Raw genomic sequence first — 25,005 nt, 5'->3', positions numbered from 1 at the left:
TAAATAAATAAATATAAAAAAAATAAAGTGCTTAGAAAGATAAGCATGATGATACAATGACACAGCATAAAGGGTGGTGGATTATGCTTTCTTTCAATTTTCCTATATTTTCTATATGCATATTATTAACTATCAAATTAACTACTTCTGCAGAATGAGTTCTCTACTAAGATTTTCTTACATATTTCCCTTTCCCCTTCGATGTACTCCCCTCAGGCTCCTCATCTGACTGCATTCAGGAAGAGCTATGATTGAGGTAACTGCGTTTCCAATCACTGTCAGTTTTAATCTGATCTTCAAAAAAGAAATGTTACATTTAAAGGTGCATCAAAAGCCCGCCCCTCCATCTGTAATAAACAAAAGGCTTCCCTATTATTTTTAAAATAAATTGTAGGACATCAATACCTACTTCGAATGGGCAATGACATACATGAAGAGTAACTAGCCAGACTTCACTGTATAATCACGCACAAGGCCTTTAAATTATATAGACACCAAAGCTCTATTTCAAGATACATAGAAGCAGAGGCTCTAAGTATTTATAACCTATTTTGTAACTCTGACATATAGTCATGGCCTACTAAACCTACTTCAAGTTGGACTGGAGTAAGGCTGTTATGTGAGTCCATTGTGGTGAGTAATCGTACGTCCTTTACACTAAAAGCAATCTGCCAATACAGTAGTGGCAGCTTTACAAGAGTAGTTACTCCCCCCGCCCCCTTTGTATTTTCAAAACAGGGTTTGTGTAGCCCTGGCTGTCCTGGAACTCACTCTGTAGACCAGACTGGCTTCAAACTCAGAGACCCACTTGCCTCTGCCTTCTGAGTGTTAGAATTAAAGGTCTACACCAACCCTGCCTTGAAAAGGAGTAATTCATCTCTTAAAAATTAACTAAACCAAACCATTAAATAAAAAAAGGGACTATTTATAATGGCTGGCATCACAAAGTCATTACACTAAAATGATGACCATATTTTAAAAATTTAACCATATTTAAAAGTCATTTTACTTTATAGGAAATTGTATTTTCCCATTGTTTGGAATAGGTGATGGGCAACTAAAAAATCTTCCCCAGCAATTATAGCTCTCAAAATACTAGTATGGAACTCTCTTGCTCATATCACAAGACGCTATTAACTAGGTTGTGCTTTCTTTACTTGAACTTTAAAGTTCACAGAGTACAGCTATAATGTACCTATTATAGTAATTAACTCCACCTTGCAGGCACATTTTTTTCATACTCTTTTCTATATCATTGACACCACTCAGGAGGGAAAATCCAACATCTGTGCTAAGAACTTTACAAGGTCATTTCATCTTCACAGGCACTCTCTGAAATAATACTGTTTAACTGACACTCTAAAAATGAAGAGATCTGTCCTTTGTATTAATGAGGTGCAGAGTTCAGACCTGTGACAAGATAACTAACATCAATCTGAATGCTCCAATGAATGCATTATTGTGAATTAAAAGTTTTGCATGAGTAATGTCCCATGTATGTAGATACTTATTTAGAATGGATGTTTAAGAGGCTGAAGAGATAGCTCAGCAGTTAAAGAGAACTGGCTGCTCTTCCCCTCTTCCAAAGGACCTGGGCTAGATTCCAAACATCCATATGATAGCTCAAAACATCTGTATCTGTCTTCTTTGGCTTCCTCGGGTGCCAGGCATACACGTGGACAAAGACATGCATACAGGTAAAACAGCCATGGTTTAAATTTAAAAAAAAAAAGTATCATTTACAGGAATCTGAAGGGATGGCTCAGCAGTTAAGTGACTACTGCTCTCACAGAGGGATTAAGTTCCTAGCACCTCCACACAGCTCACAACCATCTGCAGCTCCAGTTTCAGAAGCTCTGAGCCCCCAGCTCTGTCTTCAGACACTGCATCTCATTGTGTACTTAATATACAGACAAAAACACTTGCATGCATAACAGTAAATAAATCTTTATAAAAACTTTATGCAAAAAATTTAAGACACAGTGACCACAAGAATTAACTTCCCTTAATGGCTCTGTCATCTAGACCAACATAGTTTAACAATCAAGTAATTTATACAAAACACATCCTTGGCACTAGCTGCTCAAGCCTGAGGACCCGAATTCAGACCCCATAATGCACAGAAGAGATGGGTGTGGCTGTGTGCATGCCTATAACCCCACTGCTGTGAGACAGGAGAATCACTGAGGCTTACTGTCTACCAACCTGATGCTGGATTCATTAAGAAACCCTGTTTCAAAGGAATAAAGAAAGTGGGGGAGTGACAGAGCAGGCCACCTGACAGCCTCCTCTAGAATTCCACACACATAACACATTCATACATAACCCCCCATAGCAATACCAAATAAAACGTAAGAATATAAAGTAAATCAAGTAAAGAACAAATAGGGCAATGAAACTTAGCATTGAAAAGATTAACTAGTAGGCTGCTAAGATGGCTCAGTGTTAGGTAAAGGCACTTGCTGCAGAGCCTGTCATCCTGAATTATGATCCCCAGAGCCGACATAAAAGCACAAGACTATAATACCAGTGTACCTAGGGAGACAGAAGGCAAAGATAGGAGAATTGCTGGAAGCTTACAGGCCACCTGGTGGAGCATACACAGAGTAGAAATAAAGAGAGTTTGTCTCAAACATGGACACCTGAGGACACACTGACTTCTACATGCCTACATTCTCATTCATTCATATCCTCTCTCCCTACACACACACACACACACACACACACACACACACAATCCCTGAAGTTCACTGGTCAGCTAATCTAGGCCAAATTAATAAGCTTCAGGTTCAGTGAAGGTGGAGAGCAACTGTGGAAAGTTACCTAGCCTGCAGCATGTTCACATATGCATGCATAACTGCACATACCCACATCAACAAGAACACACATCACATGCCAATATACAAAAAATATAGACTATCACGTCATTAGCCATCTCTGAGGGTTAAGTCTCGCCTTTAACAGCCAAACTATCCAGCCCAGCAAGCTTTTGTTGTAGGTGTGAGCAGGACAGAGGTCAACTTCTAGTTTCATTCCTCAGATGATGTCACTTTATGTAAGAAAGTATGTTCCTTGGACAGAGGATCACAGGTTATGCTAGACTGGTAGGCCAGTGAGATGCAGTCATCTCATCTCCAGCTCCCCAGTGCCACATGCCTGGACTTTTACATGGATTCTGGGGGTTGAACTCAGGTCTTCCTGCTTCTGCGACAATCACTTTATCAACTAAGCTAACCACCTAGCAATTATTATCTCAGTATTTATGGTTTTGGGTTGTTTTTTTTTTTTGTTTTTTTTTTATCTGTGCATGTACATGACTGAGAAAGATACTAGACTCTGCCCCCTACTTGCATGCAAGCCTTTTCATCTCTCAGTGAACATGGAGCTCACTGATTGGTTAGCAAGCTCCAGGAATGCTCTGGTCTCCGCCTCCACTCCATTTTTAATGTCCATCCATCCCATGAATCAAACTTAGGTCCTCAGACTCTTGTGGTAAACCAATTAAGTCACTTACCCAGACTCACTCTTTAAGGTTTTTTAAAGAATACTAGACCAACTATTCGACATGAACAAGACTCTGTCCTAGTCAAGAAGGTTTTGCATTATTTACTATTTACTTATTATGCTGGAGACTGAGTTTAGGGGTTTGCATCTACACCTGATCTACATCTACCCCTCCTAACAAGCCTGTACTGAACTTTTCTTTACTGACTGCTATGGGTGCTGGGGTTAGAGCCAAAATAAACGAGACTAAGTCCCAGATCTCATAATCAACATTTTAGAAAAAGAGGAAGGGTGTAACCACAGGCCTGGCTACATTAAGAACAACTTACGGCAAAACATAGTTTTGCTCCCAGATGTTATGGTATAATGGCCAAAATCCTTTAGGCAATTACTCTTGCGGGGGGGGGGGGAAGGGAGATCCTTTAAAAAACTAAAGAAAATCACAGATAAGTTTGTTAATAAAGAATACACACATGGGCATTTTCAAAACTGTCTGGGTATTTGTGGACCCCTTGCTCAACAGTCCCTGAAAAAGAGTCTTTGACAACTTTTTGTTTTTCAGTGAGGAACTCATCAGTACTGTTTGTACTAGTAAGACTGAAGATGCCCTAAAACTCTGAACTAAAAGAACACTGCTAGCAAACAACCTAAGAGTCATTTAAGCCCTCCTCACGCTTTCGGGGTATCTTTAAATTATTAAATCTCTGGCTGATATCCAACTGGACTTTTTCAGCATATACTCACTATCACAATTTTTTAGTTATCTCAATTTTTTATTTTAAACATAAAACATAAGGGAAAATGTAAGAATAAGGTATGGTTGTACATGCCTATAGTCCTAGCACTTGAAGGGGGCAGGTAGAAAGATCAGGAGTTCAAGCGTGGCCTGAACTAAACATCTGAGGCCAGCCTGGGCTACAGGAGACCTTGATGCAAACAAACAAGTATAGAAACAAACAAACCAAACAGAGCTAAATATAGAAAAAAGTGAATGAATGCTGATTTCTAATGGTACTATTTAAAAGTATTTAGAAAAGGAACAATTCTATCTAGTAGAAAGCAATTATTTGTAAGTTAAAAACCTGTCTTAACTGTGAATAACTTTAACTCCAATTTTTTAATATCCTAAAAAAAACCCTTCCCCTTTAAAATAATTCTGAAAACTCTCTTCTGAATTTCTACCACACTCTTGCTCCTTTGTCTCCTGTCAACACAGTTTCTCTATCTGTCTGTGGAGGGCTCAAAACTGTGTCAATCTGCTGACTAGAATTCATCAGTTTCAGAACTAAGAAGTAATTAAATGCTCACTTAGATGTCCATCATTCCTTTGCTTCTCTGCTTTTCCAGTACATGTCTCTCAGTGGCTACTTGCTCGACATAGGTGTGCACTATTCTGAAAGAGTATGATAATGCTTCCCAAAACAGGATGCTAGTCTGCAAAGTCAATTTTTATAGTGAAAGAGTAGATTTCTCTAATCTAGTATCTACTAATAATGAATTTAGACTCATTATTTGATCTGTACAATTATTTCACAACTATTTGACTTCTAGCATCTACCATTTACTACTATAAATGTTAAAGTGACAGAACTGCCACAGATGGGCCAGGGCTCAGGGTTAGAATATGTGCCTAGCATGTATAAGGTCCTAAATTCAATCCCCAGCAGGGAATGGAGTGTTTACAGGTATGGTTTTAGTCTATCATACTTGAATCCTAATAAATAGTATGGTTCTTCACTTGACAATTCACAAGGCCACTGTCTTGATAATAGCTCTGAAACCATTTTCATTATTTCTCACCATAGCTGTTCTCTATTCTAGCAATTCAGAGCCACAAACACCACACCAACTACTGCCTCCCATCCCCCAAAACCTTACACTTTGATCCTGTCTTTCTCCTCCATTAGAAATGCCACCTTCCTCATCTTGTCTCTTCAGATGGATATATATTTATATCCCCTTATCAAATTATTTGGGTGCTGGGCACTGAACTTAGAGTCTAACATGTACTAAGCAAATGTTCTCCCCTGGGGTTACAGCCCCAGCCTATCAAATTCTGTATTGTGCCTTTTTTATGAACTACAAGACATACCTTTTTTATTTACTTATATGAGTGTAAGTATAAGGTAAACAGTATGAACAGATGGATAGGATAATGTTTCTCCCTCCATCAATTCACTGTTTGTCCGACAGGATTTAATTTGTTAAGATCAATGGAAAGCTTATACATAATCATGTAATCCTCAATCTATGCAGCCATACAGAACCTTACTAAAGGCAAATATTTTACCCTTAATCTCAAGGTTCTGTGGCTTACTTATTCACTTTGAAGTAGCTATCATGTGTAATCATTTACTCTTTAAAAAATTCAAGTCACCTCTGCTATATGTTAAAAAATGCAGAGATAGTAAGCATTTTCAACTTGTATTTGGAGTAAAAAGACTTCTTGAGAAATTAGGAAATTCAACAGGCTGTCATATTTTTAAAAGATTGCTCACCAAAGCTACATTCTAAAATACCGAGGAAATGGGAGCGTGTCCATAGCTAACAGTGGCTGACTACATTCTGAAGGATTATTGCTGACAGCAGTGATGCTACAACATAGCTGTCATCTTTCAGATGTACAGCAAACTTTAAGTTGTCAACATCCTTTACATATCTGTCTCAACTTTCCCTGAAGTTTTCACATCTGTATTTTTATATTAAGGCTCAAAGTTATGAATCTAATTCTTTAATACTTTGAAGTAGGAATGGGTTACAAAAGAAAGAACAAGAGTCACTACAATAGAGTAAGTGTTGTTAAAGCAATGTCAATTTTATTCAACTCACTGAAACTTCATTAACAGTGAAACATTTTATTATGACTTGTTTTGGTTTTGTTTGGATATAGAGCCTCACTACCTGATGTACCTCTGGCTGGCCTCGAACTCACACAGATCCACCTTCCTCTGTCTCCTGAGTGCTGGGATTAAAGGTGTCATCATGCTACTACACTTGATATTATACTTATTAAGAAATTGTATTTATGCAATAATGAATCCTAGGAAAACGATGCAATGGAAAAAATTCTATGTACTGGCTACTCTATCTACCAAGTCAACTGAGCCTGCAAATATAGGTGGTGAGTCTATTTCTTCTCAAGAAATTTCTTTACCAAGTATGGCTCCCTTAAAGCTTTAAATATATGTATTTAAATATACATATTAAAACATATCGTTTATTTTTAGATACCCCCAAACTTGAAAGCCAATCACAAAATATATCTGATTAGCTTTAAAGCTAGGTCCAACTAAAATCAGGGGGATTGTTTCCTCTTCTGCCTGAGTATTAAAAGGTATGTAAAGGGGCAAGCTACAGCTCATCATTTCAGGGTCAGCGGGGTAAGAGGTGAAGGAATGGAGCTCAGCTCTTCATTCACACAACCACAATGCATGACTTACTGTGCAAAAGAGCGTCACAATCTCACCGGGACACACAGGGGCACTGAGAGAGTAACTTACTAACCTCTGCTGCTGGTAGCTGAAAAATATTAGTTATTTGAAAGCACATTCTTGCCTCAAAATAAAGGCATGAGAGAGGAAGATGAAGAAAGGCAGACAAAGGAAGAAAACAGAGATAGCCAAACAAAAAAGGTTTCCTGAAAAGCTAAACTGACAACAAAGCTATCTACAAAACAGTGTTTATGTCTCTAATACATTTTCTAAAACTTCAAGTGACTCCTTAAAAGGGCAAACAGTAGTCAGTTATTACATAAACATCACTATGTGAACTAGTCATATTTAACATTTATATTATAAAACTACTTTAAATCATCAAGAAATAAACTACAACTTACCCCATCACTGTCTCTGTGTGGATTCAGTCTACTATAAACAGCTTCAATAACATTGCGCCTAAAAAGATATGTTTTTATTATGTATAATTTTAATATCATGTAGTCTTGACTGTCCTGGAACTTTCTTTAGACCAGGCTGGCCTTGAACTCAGAGATCTGCCCGCCTCAGCCTCTGGGAGTAAAGCGCTGCTGGGATTAAAGGCATGTGCCACCAACCCAGTCACTCATAATTTTTGATTTTATAAACTGTTCGTTCTTATTAAGCAAAAAACTTGTCTTCAAAGAATATATTTCTTTAAAAAAAAAAAAACACTCCTGGGCTGGTGAGATGGCTCATTCAGGCTCAGTGGGTATAAGTGTTCTCTTCCAAGCCTGGTGATGTGAGTTCAGTAGTTGGAGCTCACATGATGTCAGGAGAGAACCAATTTTGCCAAGCTTGTGCTGACACATGAAGAATGCCCAACCCCATCCCTGCATACAGTCCATCTTTTCAGATGAAGCGTTTCACCTTTATATAAGTGATCTACTTCTGATTTTTTTAGTCAAAATGATTTAATTACTAATTTAAAATGCATTTAAAATTAGCTCTTTTTGTTCCACTTACTTGCCAGCAAGTCCTCCTCCAGGAGGTAAATTTGGGATGTTTTCTGCAGACAAAATGCGCATAACATGGGCAAGATCAGGCATTCCTTCCTCCCCAGACTTCTCCATAATTTCTGTAAATTTAGGAACAGGACATAAAAAGTCATTGACATACACATGTTCACGCTAAGATATTTTCATAAAATACAAATTAGAACTAAATGTTCAATAAGAGGGCAGGAAAAAAAAACGTCAGCAGCTAGGCGGTGGCAACATGCGCCTTTAAGGACAGCTCTTGGGAAGGCAGAGGCAGGCAGATCCCTGTGAGTTCAAGGCCAGCCTGATCTACAGTTAAGAGGTCCAGGAGAGCCAGGGTTGTTGCACGGGAAGGGGGATTGGGCAAAAATGTCAATGATACAGTCAATGAAATGGTTTATACCCAATAAAAGTAATTCTCACAAACATAGTAACTCATGAACGAACACTGTAGCATATGTGCATGGCATACAGCAGCTAAAGGTCAGTGTCCAGTTTCCTCTTTGATTACTCTCTACCTTATTTTATAAGCCAGGGTCTCTCAGTGGACCTACAGCTTTGCCATCTGTCCCTCTACTGCTGGGGATGCAGCACCACAACTGACTTTTACATGGGTGCTGGGGATCTGAACTCACATCCTTATGCTTTTGTGATAGGCACTTAACCAAATAAGCAATTTTTCCAGCTGAGAATTTTCTTGATTTTATGTGAAAATAATATAAGCTGCAAAAGGTAAGCTGAGCACTGTGGCACATGTCTGAAATCCCAACAGTCAAGAGGCAGAGGCAAGAGAATTAGAATGGCCTGGGCTACAAAATGAGTTCAAGCTCAGCCAGAGTTAGTGAAAGCAGTTACAGTGAGACCGTCTAAAGTCATTATACGCAAACAAAAACAATGGTTGCATAACAATCCTGAGAAAAAGAAATTTTAAAGCATTTTTATATATTTATTCTTAAATACTTATGTTCTATAGCAATTTAAAGAAAATGAATCATAGTACTTGCAAAACTGTACGCTCTTAATTTTTATATGTAACTTACAAAAAAGAAAAATGTGTGTATGCATACATGTGCATGTTTATATGTGCGGAGGCATGTATCTAAAATGAAGACTTTGTAGTTTTAGGAGGGAATGGTGGGGGTGAGAGCAGGTGGAGAGGTTGAGCCCACAGCCAGCAGATATCTAACTTGCATGTGAGGTCCCTGTCCTCTTCTGGTGGGCTGACACACCTGCCCAGCCTCAGCTGAACTCCATCTTCATGCTTGCCCCTTGTGCAGCAAATGCTATAACTACTGACCCCATTCTCTCAATCCCACTCCAACCTCCCCCCCTCCCCGCTCCACCCCAGACAGTCTTGCTTATATAGCCCAATCTGTCCTCAAACTCCAGATAAATCCTCCTGCCTCTGTTCCCAGTGATGGGATCACAGTCTAAGAAAGCCTCTTTTTCATCAGAGACAATGATCTAACCAAGCTATCCACATACGAGGTAAGCACTATAGCACTGAGTGACACTCCTAGCTCCAGTAAATCACTTTTAAAAGAATCTTTAAATTGCATTTTTAAAGATTTTTATTGTAGCTGGGCAGTGCTGGCGCACACCTTTAATACCAGCATTTGAGAGGCAAAGGAAGGTGGATCTCTGTGAATTTGAGGCCAGACTGATCTACAGAGAGTGTCAGGACACCCAGGGCTACACAGAGGAAAACCTGTCCCAACAGCGCCCCCCCCAAAGATTTTTATTGTACATGCATAAGTATCTTGCCTGCATCTGCATGTATGTATGTGCACCACATGTATGCCTACTGTCCACATGTGTGCCAGATTCCCTGGAACTGGAGCTACTGGAAGCTGCAAGTTACCACATGGGTACTGGAAGTTGAACCCAGATCCTCTGTAAGAACAGCAAGTGCTCTTAACTGCATGAGCCATCTCTCCAGCCTATTTTATCTATCTTAACTATATGTGCCTTTATGTGGGTACTACCTTTAACATAAGAAACCAGTGTCCCAGCCGGGCGGTGGTGGCGCACGCCATTAATCCCAGCACTCGGGAGGCAGAGGCAGGTGGATCTCTGTGAGTTAGAGGCCAGCCTGGTCTACAAGAGCTAGTTCCAGGACAGGAACCAAAAGCTACGGAGAAACCCTGTCTCGAAAATAAAAAACAAAAACAAAAACAAACAAACAAACAAACAAACAAAAAAAAAAAACCAGTGTCCTAAGCAGCCTCTCAAGATACAAAATACCAACCTTTACCAAGCCTCAATAAGATTCTGGCTTTGTCCTTAGAATCCACCTCTTCCCCTTTAATTCCACCATGATTCCCTTACTTCTAAATTTCAATCAAAAAAACTGCCTGTAACCAGGTCTTCAGACTCCTGAATGCTTTTGCTGCCAATCCTATTCATCTTTTAGTTGTAACATCATTGTTACTTTTTAAATCCTTCACTTAGTTACACTGCTTTACACTCCTACATGCAAGATGTTTACTGGTACAAGACTGCTGAAGGCTTAGTCCCTAGCTGGTGACACTATTAAAAGCTGACTGAATTATAAGGATCCAATCGACTAAGAAGTGAGTGGATTATCACAAAGTGATGCCTAGCTGGAAGAAGCAGGTCACTTTAGAGCTTGCTTTTGAAGGATAAATCTTCCCCTTGGTACACCAGCATCCCTGCCCGCTTAGTTAATGATGGATGTTCCTACTTCCTTGCTTCATTCAAGTTCGATGGAGCCAGTAACCATGGGCCAAAACGCTTGAAACTAAACTAAAATATATCTTTTCTTCTTTAAATTGTTGATCTCAAGCATTTTTAGTGTCAGGTAAGATAGATGCAACTGCTAATGTTTTGGACCAGGCAATTTTTGTTGTGGTATAGTCTTGAGCATTAAGATGTAAAGTGGTGCCCTGATCTCAAACTCATATGCCAGCAACACTACCATCACTATCTATAACACTGCCACAAGTCACATGGAGACTAATCTCCCCAAATAAAAACCACTGCAGTCTGGTACATTATCAATCAATTTTCATTCCTTCTACAAGTATCATTTTGTTCCAAATCACCACTACTACCTGGCAACTGCATTAAGAAATTGTACACTGACCTCCACCCTAAAACATCTTTCAAGGAGGGAGAAACCCCTTTCTCCTTACATTGATAGTGATCTAAGACAGCATATCTTAGGCAGATGGATATTTATTTTTGAAGTACATTTTAATATACTGAGAAAATTTAAATACTGAGAAAAATTTAAAAGAATCATTTGATAATGGAGAATATTCTTTCTTTCCTTCTGAACTGGGGGAAAAAAAAAACACCTTACCTTCAACCCGTGCCTCCAAGTGCTCATCCAGCTCTGAATCTCTCTTCACTGCTTCATCTGAGACCTTGGGGGCGTTTGAAAAGCAAACTAATACAATACTCATGTTATCCCGACTTCCCTGAAAGAAAAGGCAAAGTTTTCTATGTTTCAACAATTGGCTATCATTTAGTTCCAGAGTTACTTTAAGCAGTTAAGATTTATTTAGCCACCCAGAATGTATACCTTAGATAATCTTATTGCAAAGGCTTAAAATACAACCATAAGGAACAAGGTGTCTAGGTATGACTATAAACGTAGTTATTCTTGGATTTTAATTCTGTGTAACTATTTTTACCCACCAGCTCACATCCTGAGAAATGAAGACAACTTTACACCTATTACATATTCTACAGTTTTTCATTCAAAATTGCATAATCCTAGGAGTGGCTTAAGCCTAAAACACCCTCTTAAACATTTGGAAAAATTCATGCTAATCAACATAATACAACTCTATTCAACTTTGCTGAAAATCTGATTATCATAAAACTTAAGACGCTACGTCGTAAAAGGAATCAACTCCCAAAAAGCTGTCCTTTGACTTCCACAAATGCACCGCACACTCATGCAGACACACACCTACTATAAATAAATGAAAATGTAAAAAACTGGTGGGCGTTGCATGAGAGAAAGAAATTTATTACTTGAATATTCTTAAGTCACATCAAACAATTGGATATAAACACCTGGGCAACCGGGTTTTTTGCTTTTATTCTGTTTTAGAGATAAGGTGTCAAAGCTTGCTTTAAATGTGCAATCCTCCTGCCTCAGCCTAGCAAATGTTTAGACTTGCAGGCATGTGCCACCTGAGTCAATAGGGGCAACTTTTAATCCCAGGGTGTTTAGAAAGCAGGAAAAAGTTTGTTTTATATAAGAATAAATTTTACTCCTTTTAATTATGACCTTAAAAATTATATTAAAATGGAAGTACAAAATACATTCTTAAAGTGCCATGACTGGGCAACAAATTAAAAAAATTTTCTACCCTTTCTTTAGGTATATAATAAGTATCAACATATAAAACTGCAGTTAGACTTTTTCCATCGATGACAGTGTTTTTGTCTTTGTTCCTGAGATGCTGTCACTATATTATATAGTCTGAATTGGCCATGAAACTCAAGCGTTCCCTGCATCTACTTCTACTGAGTTAACAGAAATGTGCAACTAAGCCTAGCAAATTCTTTCTTTCAAGCTCCAATAAGTTTGAAGGGGTAAGAGGTCTTCTCCAGATGTCACAGTCTCTCTACAGACTCCTGAGCTTTGGTAGAAAAACTCATCAGAAATATATAACCAGCTGCTGAAGTGTCTGAAAAACCAGAACTCTGACACTACCCAAATTTCATCACTCAACAAAACCCACCAACTTTTATGACTCACTATTAGATACATTTGGTTATATGACTACACACATAAGTGTATCGTATGAGTATAGTTAAAGCAAAATTTTTTATTTTTTTTTTTTGGTTTTTTTCAAGACAGGGTTTCTCTGTGGCTTTGGAGCCTGTCCTGGAACTAGCTCTGTAGACCAGGCTGGTCTCAAACTCAAAGCAAAATTTTTTAATCTAAAAAAAAATTTAAACTATACAGTAGATAATGAAAACATCAAACATCGCTATGATTTTTTGAACAATTTTTATGGATACACAGAAGGGTTGGCAGACACTTAACAATAATAGTATCTCTTAACCATTTCCTTTTGTAACACCAAAAACATTATTAAACAATTCCTAATCAATATGCTATCTATAAAAACTCCACTTGATCCTTATAAATTATAAAATATAGACCCTATCAATTATAAAAATTAATTTACACTTAGTTCCCATTCATGTGTGATTTCAATGCTGTTTCTATTTCCAGGGAAAGAGGACTCTTCATAAACACAAAGCACAAGTGTTTCACAGCAACTGAAAAAGAACCTTCCTGTCTTTCCTGTTTATTAGAGACAAACCATAGTCATTTGATTGCACATTCAACAGTTTTCATTAAACTCAAGGTTGAAATTTGTTTCTATAAAAATTAAGAACAAAATATTAGCTATTTATTTCAATACCCTTTCTTTTATACTTCAGTAGATAGCTATAATATACACTGAAGAATCTGAGCATTAATAACTAACAAATTATGTCAAAGAAGGCATTGCCCTACTATAAAGAACGATATCTGAATTTAGGTAAAGAGATTTTGACATATTTGGTTGGTTCTGAAGCTGAATGTTGCATGAATACAAAGGAGAGTTCAGAAGTATGTCTCCACACAGCATATGTGATAGTTTGGGACGATGTTACAATAAAAGCAAGTCTTCATAATAGTAATAATAACAACCAGTGTGATATAGAAGATAAGGCAGAGTTATGTTCAATGTTCCCAAGGTTTGAGAGGTTGTGTAATATACAACAGGAACAGAGTCTCAGTAGCAAGTGCATTTTCAAAAGAATGAAGTAAAAATACATTATAATATGTAATATCTTACTGGTACATGTAGATTAAGTTTGAATGTAATCACATAATACTTGAAACTGGTAACAATCAATCTGGGCTAAGGTGGAATTGTGAAAAAATACTCAGGCACTAGAACAAGATGATGAAGAAAGCTGAAATCTCCCCCACTAAGCTGTACTGGATTTATGTAAAGTACTTTCATCATCGATTCTCTCTTCTTAAAACAGCCAACCAGGGCCAGTCAGACAACTCAGCAGATAAAGTTCCGGTGGAGCTCCAGAATCACATGGAAGGTGAGAACCAATTAATACAAGTTCCCCATACACTTCCACTTGCGGGGCACATGTGCAAACACAAACACACACACACACACACACACACACACACATACACACACGACATTTTTAAAAGAAATTGCTAACCACAACCCACTCCAATATTTTATGTTTAAAATATTTTGCCTTTTTAAATGAAGATATTTTTCACAAATTACACCGGAAAAGGTTTAGAGTTAAAGTGAGTTTAGAACTAAAATATTTTGGGGATAAAGTACATTTTCCATGTTGTAGGAATAAATCAGAGTGACACTAACTTTCAAAGACATCTTCCTAAATTTTATCCCATGACTAGATCTAGTCCATGTATTAAATAAGTTTCTGTATATAACTTATGTAAGCTCCAGTATATAACTGAATTTAAGAAAATCAAATATCTTAGAATATCAAGGAATACTGATTTTTATAATGCAAGTTAAAGCAAGAAGTTAAAGCAAGAAGCATATCATGTTCCATTTCTATAAAATACAGTAAAAAACTACTTTTTATGCTTGTACATGTATATTAGTAAACAGAACTACATGGAAATAATACAGCCAGCTGTCGGCAGCTAATTTTATAACTGGGGGAAAATCCCTCCACTACATCAGAGAACAATTTTTCAGACCTTTGGTAAATAACATTCACCAAAATGCACATATACATAGAATCAAGTTTTTCTGATAATCACTTCTAAAAATAAAGTCAGAAAATAAAAAAATCAAGTCTTAACTGTTAATGTTTAACTGTACCAACTAACAACTATTTTTTCATGTCAACTTCCATTTCTTTCCTTGTAAATTACAAACTTTCTTTGCCCAATTACTATAAACATTAAATATATATGACCTATAAATCATAAAATGTCACACAAATAGCAGTTATATATTTTAAGAAATCTCAGTCAGTTGGCAATAAACACCATGATGAGCAGCAAAATAGCCCTTGATTGGTTACTAGTGGTGCATACTTTTAATCCCAGCACTTGGGAGGCAAAGAGAGGCAGGTGGATCTCTATGAGTTCGAGGCCAGCTTGGTCTAGAGAGCTAGTTTCAAGACAGCTAGGGTTGTTACACAGAGAAACCCTGTCTTTAAAAAAGCAAGCCCTTGTTTTTTGTTATTTTTCTAGACAGGGTTTCTCTGTAGCCTGGCCATTCTGAAACTTGTTGTATATACCAGGCTGGCCTCGAACTCACAAAGATCCGCCTGCCTCTGCCTCCCGGGTACCGGGATTAAAGGTGTGTGTCACCACTGCCTGACTGAAGCCTGTTTTCTTAGGGATAATTTAAGTAGTATAATATCTGACAAAGTCATAATCTAACACAACATTGCTACATGGCAACCAAAAAGATGTTTTATCATTAACAACTCTAATGGCTGCTGTAAAAATTAACAGGCCTAAAATACAAGTTAAGTGCAAAGACAACACAGACTCACGGAAACCAGTAACTCTGTAATACTGTAATTCTGACAAAGATTATTACCAGTCTTTCAAGGCTTTATTAGTTACCACACACAAGCGTGTGTGCTATTAAAAGGCCTACTCAACGTAGAAACACGGACTTCATCTCAATCTCCTGGGGGAAAACTACTTAATTGGATCTTCTTTGGCTCTCCTATTAAAGCAAGCAACACTGACTAAACATCTGTTTTCCATAGACTTAAACATATGTATGTATGGCCGGGCGGTGGTGGCGCACACCTTTAATCCCAGCACTCGGGAGGCAGAGGCAGAGGCAGGCAGATCTCTGTGAGTTCGAGGCCAGCCTGGTCTACAAGAGCTAGTTCCAGGACAGGAAACAAAAGCAACGGAAAAACCCTGTCTCGAAAAATCCAAAAAAGAAAAAAAAAAGAAACCCACATATGTATATAATATTCCCTTCTAAATTTCAAGTAATCATGTTCTATTTTACAGTACAGCCAACCCTTGGTTTTATAATACAAACAAGTAAAATAACAAATTTATGGAATTAAAAAATGTAAACATAGGCTTAATTCCATAAATAACATTCAGTCATTAGGGAAAAAATAAGCAAACCTGTATTTCTACCCCAACCAAGTGAGTTTTTCAAAATTTACTTCAATCTAAATGCAGATTCAATCAAAGGAACTATGCTGATCAATTTCCACTAAAGTGGAATGAACTACCTGCTCCAACCTCCCATCTGTACAGTTACTCCTTTCTGAAGTTCTAGGACAGCCTGTAATCTTTTAACACCACTGCCAGACATTAAATTACTTTAAACTGGTAAGAGCTATATTGTAAAGATAAACCACCAACATCAATTCAATCTCCTTCAGAGGGTATTCCCAGTTCCTGAAAACTAGCATACTTTTAGGATAGAATGTTTTGTACTAAAACAGAACATTAGTCCAAGCTACCATCCAGATAAACTTCCAGCTATCCTCATGACCACCTTCTTCAAATATTAGAATGCTATGCAGTCATGACAAAGTTCACAGCTCTATAAACAGAGATCTCTCTCTCTCTCTACACCACACTGCTGGAAAAAGTAGGCTGAATAAAAGAGCATATAAAGCCGGGCGATGGTGGCGCACGCCTTTAATCCCAGCACTCGGGAGGCAGAGGCAGGCGGATCTCTGTGAGTTCGAGACCAGCCTGGTCTACAGAGCTAGTTCCAGGACAGGCTCCAAAGCCACAGAGAAACCCTGTCTCGAAAAAACCAAAAAAGTAAAATAAAATAAAATAAATAAAAAAATAAAAGAGCATATAATGAACCTCATGTTAACAAAAAAATATACACCTTCAGTCAATAAAACTGTAAAACTGGCTATCGAGTTAGCTCAGCAAGTAAAGGCACCTTCCGCCAAGTCTAACTACCTGAGTTTGATTCCCAGAACTCACATGGTGGAATAAGCACGAACTCTATCAAGCTGTCCTCTGCCATTTGAGCACTGTAGGGGGTGGGGAGTGGGGGAGGGTAAATTTGCACCCAAGTACACACATAATAACTAGATATTCAGTAAAATTTAGAAAAATATACTGTTAAAGTGATTGTGTGAAATGACACACATCTATAATACCATCGAGGGGGCAGGAAGAACAAAGGAAGCTTCTGGAGCTGGCCTGCAAGTAAGTGTGTGTGAGTGTGTGTGTGTGTGTGCGCGCGCGCGCACGCACGCACGCACGCGCAGCTATGGTGACCAAGTTTCAAAAAGCTCATTTTAAAAAAAAAAAGCTAGAAAGATTCATGAATGCTAAGAACCTGATTTGGGTGAGAAGAAAAATTGAGTGTATTCTTTGAATTTTCCATTTTATCTAGATATTTTTCCACTTAACACAGACATATGTTTTTATAATTTGGGGATAGGCTACTTTTACTTACTAGTCAAGCAAAAAATGTCTGCTTTGCTCTCAAAAGGCTCCAAATGAGCTCTCTCTAAGAGCCTAAGGAGACATTTTAAGAGTTGATGCCTATTTGGTTATTGACAGACATTCATTGATGGCTTTTGTACTAAACTCACCCTGAGAAGTAAAAAAGACACATAAGTTAGAAAAGAAAAAGTCAGAAAAGTGGGAACTGTTGCCATTTGAATCATTTAAGCTGTACAATGTGGTAACTAAGGCTAGGCCTTAAAGTCGTTTTTGGAAGCTGGCTCCTTTCATTTTATGGTAATGAGATATTTCACCCATACCCAGTATTTCCAGGGCTCCTCCTCTTTTAATCCTTCTCCATTTCTCGACCAAGATACATTTAAAAAAATATTTACTGGAGATTGGGGAGCACATTGGGATCAGAGGACAAATTGTGGGTGTTAGTTGTCTCCTGGGGACTTAACCATGCATGGAACCATCTCATGAAATGGAATATTATTTTAAGGTGTGCTGTATTTGTTTATGCTATGGAACATTTGTTCTAATGATGCAGAGACACGTTGCATTCTTTTATGTTGCACTTGTTTTAACTCTTCTTGTGAAGAAGCTGTATTACTTTGTCTGTCTAAAACACCTGATTAGTCTAATAGAGAGCTGAACAGCCAAAAGCAAGTTAGGAAAAAGGATAGGTAGGACTGAGGGGCAGAAAGAATAAATAGGAGGAGAAATCTGGGAAGAAAGATCAAGGAGAGAGAAAAGTGGCCAGCCACCCAACACAGCCAGACAGGGAATAAAAAGGGGAAGAAAAAAAAAAAGAAAAAAAGAAAAAAAAAGGGGGGGAAGAAAAGATACACAGAAACAGAGAAAGGTTAAAGCCCAAAGGCAAAAGGTAGATGGTATAAGTTAATAAAAGATGGCTAGAAATTAGCCAAGCTAAGGATAGGCATTTATAAGAAAGAATAAGCCTCTATGTGCATTTATTTTGGAGCTAGGGGGCACGTCCCTCCAAACAGTAAAACAACTACCACCATCTCACTGTTTACAAGCATCCTTCTTACAGACTTGCTAACTATGCTGCACTGGGTATATGTGGTAGGAAACAAAGGCTCTCACCTAGCAAACAGAACCAAACACCACACTCTTTAGTTAACAGGCCAGTTTTGCCTTTAGCATCTTCAGGCACAGAGCACTTATCTAGATATCAGTTAAATCATTTCTATAAAGATGTTGTTCAAAGATCCACATGAATGAACTGAATTTTCTTTCTCTCTTTTTTTTGGAGACTATTTTATCCTGGTTGTCCTCAAACTCACAAAACTACGCCTGTCTCCATAGGCACCTGTGTACGCCTGGCCCAATGAATGATGCTCTGAATGATGTAAAGGTAGTTAATGGAACAGCTAAGTAACTGGAAATTTTTTTCATTTTTTTGCTATTATTTTGTGGAATTACAATTCAGACATTTTAAGAATTTCACAAGAAATTTTCCTAGGATCACATTTTCCCATAAGGCTTTAACTTTAATCAGAGATAATAACATCTACATAAAAAGAATTTCAATTAACCTTCTATGTGGGTGATTACTAACCTTATACTGTTTACAGTTAGATGTAAACTCAGTCCATAGCTTACTGACAAAAAAGGAGATGCAACTCATTTGTTTCAGTTTTTGTCTTAACCACTATGAAGACCAAAACACAATTTTACCCTTGTGGCTTTTGGTAAATCTATCAGTATTTCCTGTAGTTCTTGATATTTTAATGTAAGGAACAGAATTTTATTACATACATGTTTTAAGCTGTTTCAAATCATGAGTAAGATGGTTACTGCCAACATTAAGCATGTAGATCAGAAGTCATCGTTCTGTTGAAATATCAACAAGTTATAAAACATTCAAGCTTAATAAATTTGAGATATCTGCTCGTCACTTAATTTTCAAATTAGGTTTGGAAAGATTAAATTGGCAAAATTTTCTTGAAGTATGTATCTGAAAATACACAGTTCTCTACATAAAATAGTAAAAGTTATAAAATTTTAAGTTTGCTTAAATTTACTTACCATGTCTTTTCAAAATCAATAGTGTGTTATGTTAGTTTAAGCAAAAAAGCTTACATACCTTATGTAAACAAGTGTCCACTACCCAATTGCACACACTCTCCAGGTCATCAGAGACCTCAAGCCTAGACTTAACAAATTCACAGAGCTCCTCATTACTCATCACATCCCAGATCCCATCACAAGCCAGGACGACAAATTCATCCTCTTCTGCTCTTAGTATCTCATAAACCTCAGGCTCTGGAGAAACAAGTTGTTCTGTTGGGCCCTTGCCATCAACACACTTGTAATCAAAGTCCCCCAGAGCACGAGACACTGCTAATGAACCATTCACACGCTGTATCATTACACTGCCTCCTGCATTTTGGATTCGTTCCTTTTCCACTGGATTACAAGGTTTGTGATCCTGGGTAGAGAAGCAGACTTCTCCATTCCTACACAGAACAGCTCGAGAGTCACCACAGTTGATAAAGTAGATATGTGTAGGTGAAATCAAAACACCCACTGCCGTTGAACCGCTCCTGTCCATCCCATTTCTGAGGTCTGAAAAATTACGCATATATTCATCAATTTTCAAAAAGCCAGTTCTGATACCAGTCTTAACGCTTTCCACCGAAGGTTCAAGAGTAGAGCCTGGTTTGCCAGCTGCCCTGAAGTCTTCATTAGTAGTGATGTGTTCCAATAAATGCGCTGAACAGTAATTTGCCACTCGGGATCCAGCATGACCATCATAAACTGCAAAAAATGACCAGTTTTCCAAGCCGTGAGGAATACCCACAACAGCTGTGTGTGCATCTTCCATTTCCACTCTCCATCCTTGCATGCTGCTCAGGCCATACCGCAAACCATTCCCAGCACCATGAGCATTGTGTTTTTCAGTTTTGGGTTTATCCAAAAATGCACCCATGTTTAGTAATGAATCTGAAAGAGAAAAAAATATGGTGTTAAATGTTTAAATTTGACATAGTTTATCTACAGTACTCCATTTATTCTGGACCAACTCATTTCCTATGTATTTTCTACAGGCCCTGACTTACTGGGGTGATAACAGAAGTTTCCTGACACTCTTTTTAAGACACTGATTTCTTTCTTTTCCTTTCCTCTTCCTTCCTTCATTACATATACAGTGCTATGTCTGCAAGCATGACTACAGGCCAAAGAGGGCACCAGACCTCATTACAGATGGTTGTAAGTCACCATGTGGTTGCTGGGAATTGAACTCAGGACCTCTGGAAGAGCAGACAGTGCTCTTAACCGCTGAGCCATCTCTCCAGCCCCCACTGATTTCTTCTAAATGATTTGATTTTTTTATGTGCATTGATTGGTGTTTTGTCTTGTGTATGGTTATGTGTCAGATTCTGTGAAAATGGAGTTACAGACAGTTTAGAGCTGCCATGTGCGTGCTGGGAATTGAACCCGGATTCTCTGGAAAAACAGCCCATGTTCTTAAACTCTGAGCCATCTTTCCAGTGCCTAAGACACTTTTTTTTCTTGTTTGTTTGTTTTGGTTTTCGAGACAGGGTTTCTATGTGTTTTGCCCTGGCTGTCCTCATTACTCAGAGATCTGCCTGCCTCTGCCTCCCAAGTGCTGGGATTAAAGGTGAATGAGAGCCACCACCACCCTGCTAAAACACTGATTTTAAAACCAGGACATAAGACAGAATCCAACCAATTAAATCAGGTATCAGTGGATTTTTGTTACTGTTTGACTGTGTCTCTGTCACCCACTATCCTAGAACTCACATAGAATTCACAAAGAAAAATCCATTTGCCCCTGCCTTCCAAGTGCTGGAATTAAAAGTATGCACTACCACCCATAGCCTGTAATCCTTGCACTGGTAAAGAGAAGCAAGAGGATTAAGAGTTCAAGGCCGCGAAGTTCCAGAACCACCAGAGCTAAACAATCAGAGAGTTCAAGGCCAGCTTGGGCTATAGGTCTCAAGAAACTAAAGAATGTGAGCATCCAAGTTCAGCATTTCCTACAGGAAACTGATGAACATAACTCAGTTAAGATTTTTTTTTTAATTCAGCTGGGCATGGTAACATATATCTGAAATCCCAAGTACTTAGGAGACTGAGGAAGGAAGATCAAGAGTTGTCTCAAAACAAGTCAAGCAGCCTCTGAGCAAGCGCCCAAATGAGTCAGTTACTGTTCCTCACTGCAGTCCCTTACTCTAAATTCAAAATTCTGAATGCGCCAACCGAGTTTAAACCACCCATGTTTAAAGTGGCTTCCTTTCCCATCCCCTAGGCTCTTTTATCCAAAGTGGGCAAGACTTCAAGTTTGCTATTAGTATTAGTGTCCCTTATAGTTCAACCATATTCCTGTACAACTTAGTTTTACACACTTAGCAGGTTACACTTTAGTGTTTCTGAATCCAGCTCAGCAGAACAGTGTGCTTTACCTCTAGAGAAGCACTTTTATTTTTCTGGCTGTACTACTGACCAAAACAAACTTAAAAAGTTAAGATGCACTTTTGAAGTGACAATTATTAAGATACATTAAAAATTACAGATTTGGGCTGGAGAGGTGGCTCAGCTGAGTTGAGTTTCCAGCAATCATATAACTCCAGTTCCAAGGCCCTTTTCTGGCCCCGACAACACCAGCAACCCACACAGTTCACTTACATCACTTGCATACATGCAGGCAAGACACTCTTACACGTAAAATTTAAAAGAGCAAATTAATCCTTAAAAAAATATCTGGATCTGGAAGAGGCAGGTGGATTCTCAGAGTTCCATATCAACCAGGGCTGTAGCAGAAGTAGAGAGGGGAGATTACAAGAGGGAGGGCAGAGAATATTAAGTTTAAGACTCTTGCCTTGTTGACAGATTTTGGCTGATCTTATCAGTCAGCTGTAAGTGCGACACACCTTCAGTTTACAATCATACTTAATTATGGTCATATTTATAAACATATATAAGACGGACAATGTACGAAACAAGTTATCAAAAATAGATTTTTATTTTTTTCAAAGAGTGACTTAAAACATAAAGACAAAAAAACACAATGGTATACTAAACATTTATGTATTGAGTCTCGTAGACTCAAAATCAAGAGTGAATATTTTTATCTACTACAATTTGGACCTCAAAATGTTTTGTTGTTGGTTTTCAAGACTTTGCTACTTTTAGGTTACCATCCTAAGTGAGCTAGGAAGACAACAAAAAGCAACAAAATTCAAGTTCAAGGCCACACTAAAAGATCTGGCATTAGTGGCAGCTCCAAAAGTGGAGGTGAAACTTCAAAGGCGAGGCACAAGCCAAATGTGGCAGAATCCCCAGCACCAAAGAAGTTGAGACACAAAAGAATTGCAAAGTTTGAGAACACAATGGGATATACCAGTAAATTCCAAGACACCTTGGATTACACTATAAAGCACAACCTCCTCCCCACTCCCCACTATGTGCTCTCCCCCTCCCCCAAAAAGAGGACAGACTGACTGAAAGTCTATTTAGGAAATGGTTGGGCTAAGCATAGTGTCTCCCAGCACTATGGAGGCAGAGGCATGTGGATTTCTGCAAGTTCGAAGCTCACCTGGTCTATATAGTGAGCTCCAGGACAGCCAGGAGAGGCCCTGAAGGAAATCCTGTAGGCAATAGGAAAATCAGAAAGCACACCCTTTGGGGAGTAGGCAGAGAAGAGGGGAATCCTTGGACTAGAGCAGGTGAGTAAGAAATGAACAAGCGCATTCAACAGCGCCGATGAGGACACTGAACTCCAAGGCTTGTTCATTCACTCCAGGACCCAGACCCAGGACCAGTAGTGGATAAGAAGCAGGGTTCCAGTCAAACATCTTTTCACCCACTGCAGTGCTGAGGATCAAACCAAGACCTTGCACAGATTAGACAAGGCTCTACCACTGCTGCACCCCCCAAAATATTATCTTATTAAGGAATGCTAAAGAAATACAGTCAAGTTAAAAGCTGAAGTACAACCACTTAATCACTCAACTAACATTTAAAACCTTACATGCTTGGATCAGTATGGCGATTTCTAAGAAAATTAGTAAACAACCTACCTCAAGACCCAGCAATATCATTTTTGGGTATACATCCAAAGGATGCTCAATTGTACCATAAGGACATGTGCTCAACTATGCTCATAGCAGCATTGTTTGTCATTGTCAGAATGGAAAAAACCTAGATGCCCCTTGATCAAAGAATGGATAAGGAAAATGTGGTACATTTACACAATGCAGTACTGATGTGGGAAGTCCTTCTGTGTATGTGTTTGTTACTTGTATTGGTTAATGAATAAAGAAATTGCTTTGAGCCTATAGCAGGGCAGAACAGAGCTAGGTGGGGGAAACCAAACTGAATGCTGGGAGAAAGAAGGCAGAATCAGTTGAGAGAAAGAAGCCATGTAGCCTCACCAGAGACAGACACCAGACAGAACCTTGCAGGTAAGCCACAGCCACATGGCAATACACAGATTAATAGAAATGGGTTAAATTAAGATGTAAGACCTAGTAGTAGTAGCTGTAGTCTTCATTGTGTAGCAGTCACTGCTTTAAGTGCTTGACATCTATCACTTTTAAACAGTACTCTTGAAATCAAAAATAAACAGACAAAACACCAAGGAAACAATCAGAGAATTGAATTAAATTATCACTAGACAAATTAAAAAAAAAACATAAAAAAGGCTTCAACAAAGGGTATTTAGATACTGAAAAATTCCCTTGGCTGTAGTTGACATACTTTTGGAAGAGGACCATGAGGAGGCTTTCAGGCTGCCATAAGAACACAACCTGTCAATCCCATCCTATCAAAAGGATGAATCAGATCTCTGTGAGTTAGAGACCAGCCTGGTCTACAGAGCTAGTGCCAGGACAGGCTCCAAAGCCACAGAGAAACCCTGTCTCGAAAAAACAAAACAAAACAAAACAAAACAAAAAAACAAAAAACAAAAAAAGGATGAATCAGTGTCAAAGATCCCTCTGGTTCATGGAAGAGACTTCTTCAATGGTTCCAGTTCTTTTAACTTAAAAACCCAGTAACAATAGTAATGCCTTTTTAAATGAAGTCTACAAGTCAGACACTCTCTCATTTAATACTAGTAATAAAGTAAGGTTAGTATTTTTTAAAATACTTTACTACTTTTAATTGTGTATCTCTTTGTGGGTAAAGTCCATGAGTGCCAGTGTCCTCCAAGGCCAGAGGCATCAGATCCCCCAGGAGCTGGAGTTACAGTTTTAAATTACCCAATGTGGATGGTGGGATGCAAACTCAGGTCCTCTCAAAGAGCAGTAAGCACTCTTAAAAAAAAGTCTCATTTTACAACTGAGAAAAGTGAAATTTAAAAGACTTTACTAGGAAAACTGACAAAAGTTCAAATAAATTCTCAAGTTTAGCTACTAGAACAGTAACAATGGAATCTTTAGTTCTGACAGCTGTACCACAATAATATAAAGAGTTAACATTAGCTGGGCGGTGGTGGCGCACACCTTTAATCCCAGCACTTGGGAGGCAGAGGCAGGCGGATCTTTGTGAGTTCGAGACCAGCCTGGTCTACAAGAGCTAGTTCCAGGACAGGCTC

At 38.4% G+C, this 25,005-nt stretch overlaps 1 protein-coding gene across 4 annotated transcripts in view; it reads right to left on the bottom strand.

Annotated features, from left to right (window-relative positions):
* The window catches only part of Ppm1b (protein phosphatase, Mg2+/Mn2+ dependent 1B), a 60,922-nt gene that overhangs the window by 12,466 nt on the left and 23,451 nt on the right, over nt 1-25,005 (bottom strand). For 3 of the 4 annotated variants that reach the window (XM_013348992.2, XM_005354690.2, XM_005354689.2), the window contains exons 2-5: nt 19,528-20,387; nt 11,283-11,400; nt 7,944-8,055; nt 7,340-7,397 (exon numbers count right to left, since the gene is read on the bottom strand). In XM_013348992.2, the coding sequence (XP_013204446.1) occupies nt 7,340-7,397; nt 7,944-8,055; nt 11,283-11,400; nt 19,528-20,373 (1,134 nt within the window). In that variant the 5' untranslated portion in view covers nt 20,374-20,387. The remainder of the gene's footprint in view (nt 1-7,339; nt 7,398-7,943; nt 8,056-11,282; nt 11,401-19,527; nt 20,388-25,005) is intronic. The other variant, XM_026782866.1, reaches the window with a different exon arrangement.

Source organism: Microtus ochrogaster, chromosome 16 (assembly GCF_000317375.1).
Source record: "Microtus ochrogaster isolate Prairie Vole_2 chromosome 16, MicOch1.0, whole genome shotgun sequence".
NCBI lineage: Eukaryota > Metazoa > Chordata > Mammalia > Rodentia > Cricetidae > Microtus > Microtus ochrogaster.
This window is presented reverse-complemented; position numbering and strand designations above follow the sequence as displayed.